At 38.2% G+C, this 3567-nt stretch overlaps 1 protein-coding gene across 2 annotated transcripts in view; it reads left to right on the top strand.

The window, feature by feature from the left end:
• bmal1a (basic helix-loop-helix ARNT like 1a) overlaps positions 1-3567 on the top strand; it is a 35668-nt gene that overhangs the window by 14850 nt on the left and 17251 nt on the right. For both annotated transcript variants that reach the window (XM_019878224.1, XM_019878225.1), the window contains exons 3-6: positions 497-560; positions 1433-1580; positions 1882-1902; positions 2067-2099. In XM_019878224.1, the coding sequence (XP_019733783.1) occupies positions 515-560; positions 1433-1580; positions 1882-1902; positions 2067-2099 (248 nt within the window). In that variant the 5' untranslated portion in view covers positions 497-514. The remainder of the gene's footprint in view (positions 1-496; positions 561-1432; positions 1581-1881; positions 1903-2066; positions 2100-3567) is intronic.

A 3567-nucleotide genomic window follows, 5' to 3' on the forward strand; every position in this document is an offset into this window, starting at 1 on the left:
ATATATTTTTTTTTTTTCTTTTCTTAAGTCCACGGTAACTTAGCACTTGCTTGAAACTTGAACGCTCTGACTTGAGACTTGCTTGTGATTGCACATATGTGACTTACTCCCACCTCTGGTGGGTACAGCGGTTTATTGTCTCTTTTGCCATCCAGCGGTAGAGCGTTTCATTTTTCTGCCTGTCACTCTCTGCAGCTTGCATGGACAGTTAGACGATATATGACATTTCGAATGAATTAAACATTTAAATAATACTACAATAACAACAATATTAATATGTAATAAAAAATATATGAGACTACTTAATGTGTTCATTCTTTCACTTTTTAACCAACTAGACAGAACATAACTGAATTTCCAGAGAGTCCAAATCTATTGAACCGAACTGGAAACAGTGACCACAAAACTGAGACATAAACTGAGCCATGGACTTGATGATCCGTTCGACCCCTAATGCAAAGCTTTGTTACAGTCAGATATTTATTTATGTTCACAGCTGAGGGCTCAAGAGTGGATGGAAGGAGATGATTTTAACACAGAGACTGTGATGAACATCTGTGGTGAGTGTGTTTTAATAGAGACACTACACTACCTGGCTGCGGTTCCTGGTTTACCATGTATTAGTTGGGCAATATTTCTCATTCACACCAACTAAAATTGGAAAAAAAAAAACAAATTTTTGCAAAAGAAATAAAAAGGTCTGCTTTAAAATCATACATAAGCTTTTAAGGTTCATTTTAATTGTATTCATTTGTGCTTGGCTTATTTAATGACAGCCATATTGTGTGGAATTAGTTTAAGCAGACTGTTTGTTCCTGCGATTTATATGACAATCAGTCTACGTTTTATGACCAGTTTATGCAAAAGTTTCAGAAATTCCAAAGGGTCCACATAGAGGTTGACTGATTGATTTTTTAAAATTTGATTTGACTTTTTATTGATTAATCAATCAGTCAACCTTTATGTGGACCCCATTGATTGGTGAAGATTGAAATGATGAAGTCAGGTTTGCACTGATTATTATTTAAATAATTAGCCACCGATTTAGTAACAACAACAAAAAACCTCCTAATGTTATTGTTAAGCATGTTGGTAACTGGAATGTTGCATCTGATGTTTTTATCCGTTGGATTGAGCTTACTTTGAGAATCTCAGACTGCTCAAAAACACAGACCACACCTTCGTGAGCATGTTTTTATTTAAGCAGACGAATGCCCAGTGCCTCCTCTAGTTTTCGTTTCTGAGGGCAATAACTGCCACGTAAAATTGCACAATGTGGCCTATCTGTCCACTAAATTCCCAAAAGACTAAAGTTTTGGCGGATTCCATCACAACAAAATATATATTGAACATAAGGAGTTTTAATGTGTACTGATTTTAATAACACTCTCAACTCTCTTGCCACATAAAGAATTGTGCTCTTTTCTGACAGATGACCTGATGGCAGACCAAAGGATGGACATCTCCTCTACAATGACCGACTTCATGTCTCCCAGCTCTACCGACCTCATCTCCAGCTCGATCAGCACTCCTGGCATGGATTACACTCGGAAAAGGAAGGGCAGCACCACAGAATATCAGTAAGTAAAGAAGGAACAACAAGACAGACAGAAAGCATAAAGAAGAAACAGAAGTGTATGTACACGTGTAGTATATACGTACTGTCGGACTATACACCTTATTTCCTGTATCATAGTTGTCGCAACAATAAATGACAAGTTCTAGATGTTTTTTTTTTCCTGATAGATTTTTGTAAAAAAAAAAAAAAAATGCATTTAGCATAAGCATTTGCATCATAAACGTGTGAAGAAAATTGTTGGTCATTAACATATTAATACTTGCACAATATAAACTGACCAAATAATTTGTGTCTCTTTACAGAATCGATGGCTTCTCATTTGAGTAAGTTCAAACGTTCAACAATCACAAAACATTAATAGTTTCATTGGATTCTTAAAAACTGGTACATTAACTGAGTGAAACAATGTTTGTACCAAACTTTCTTCCTGCTCAGTTGCATTTGTTTGAATGTCCTTAAAACCAGTGTTGTCTTTCTTCCTCATTAGTGATATGGACTCAGACAAAGATAAACTGGGAAGGTAAGGTGCCACCATTGCGTAACATTTCTGGGGAAAAAAATACACTTAAAATGCACTGGAATCGATGTCTTGTGATGTGACAGTATAGTCAACGTATCATTTGCTTAGCCTACAGCAGGTCAATGTGTTGCAGGCTCACGTACCGTATTTCCTCTTAGAGTATATTGACCAGGGCTGTTTATTTACTCAAGTGCACAGAGATGTTTCTGTTGGGTGGAGGTGTGTTTGTACAAGACGCTGTCTCCACATGACATTAGATTGTTTTCACGACTGTTCAGGCAACTTACATCTTTATGACATGCAATTTTCCTAATCTTTATTCATATGGTGAAAGTTGTCATCGAAGAGGTCAAATGGACTCCTCAGTTTGTTTCTGAATGAGAGTTTCTACGATATGAGCCAATTTCATATTGTAGCTCCTATTTTTCCTGAGTATTAAAAAAAAGTAACTTTACATCTAAATGGTGGGAGGTGCTTTATTTGTTTGACAGACAATGCTCATGGCTTTGATTCCATCTATTTTGGCAAATACGGTATATCTACCTCAAACAGGACAAGTTCAGAGATGAAGGTCCTCCGGATTTTCCCGGAATTCCGGGTTTTTCAAATTTTTATGAAAATCTGTCCGGAGAATTGAGGAAAATTTGCCGAAAATTAATCCGGATATTAGTTGACAACATTGAACGAAGACGCGTTTGAGTTTGTTGTTTTACTTTCACGAGCGTAGCCGTGTTGAAACACTAACACTAGTAACAGTAAAGAGATTTTCATCTCTTTATAAACACACTTGCTGAGGTTTACCCAGTGGAACGAACAAAAGACACCGTGGACAAGACAGTTGTCGTAAAAAATATATTTGGACAAAAAGGGAAACACACAGATTGGCAGAAAAACGTGTCTGTCCGACTTCGAGTGTCATCTCGGCTAGCTTAGTTTAGCTGTTGTCGTGTGTGACGTCGGGTGTGTGACGTTGTTGCGTCAGCGCTGATTGGCTGAAATCAAAAGACGCGCTTGCGTAAATGTTCGCGCTGACGCACGCACAGCAGAGAGCAGCGGACAAGCTAGAGTGGCGTCGCCACAACAGTAATTAATAATCCCCTCGTCTCCCTTCCTCATAGCCATATCTCTGAGATTACGAAATTTCGGCGAGAACGGGAGCCACAAAGGGTGCATGAGCCCGATCACTTAACTTGATTTGCAGGCCCGAGCCCGAAGCAAACCCGTGATTTCATATTTTATTTGGGAGAACTCGGGAGGAGGAGGGGTGATTGCTGATAACACAGCCTGTCTTTTGGAATGAAATCTAAGTTGAATAAGACTGGATAAACATTTACATCTATTATATTTCTGTTTCTGAAGAGGTTACATTAACGGACAATTTTCCATCATTGACGGATTTTTTTTAAGAGTGGACGGGGAAAATTTAAGGCCGTCTGTCATTTTGACGGGTTGAAAATTGGGCCATTCA

The sequence above is a fragment of the Hippocampus comes genome, unplaced genomic scaffold (genome assembly GCF_001891065.2).
Source record: "Hippocampus comes isolate QL1 unplaced genomic scaffold, H_comes_QL1_v1.1 scaffold37, whole genome shotgun sequence".
In the NCBI taxonomy this organism is placed as follows: Eukaryota; Metazoa; Chordata; class Actinopteri; order Syngnathiformes; family Syngnathidae; genus Hippocampus; species Hippocampus comes.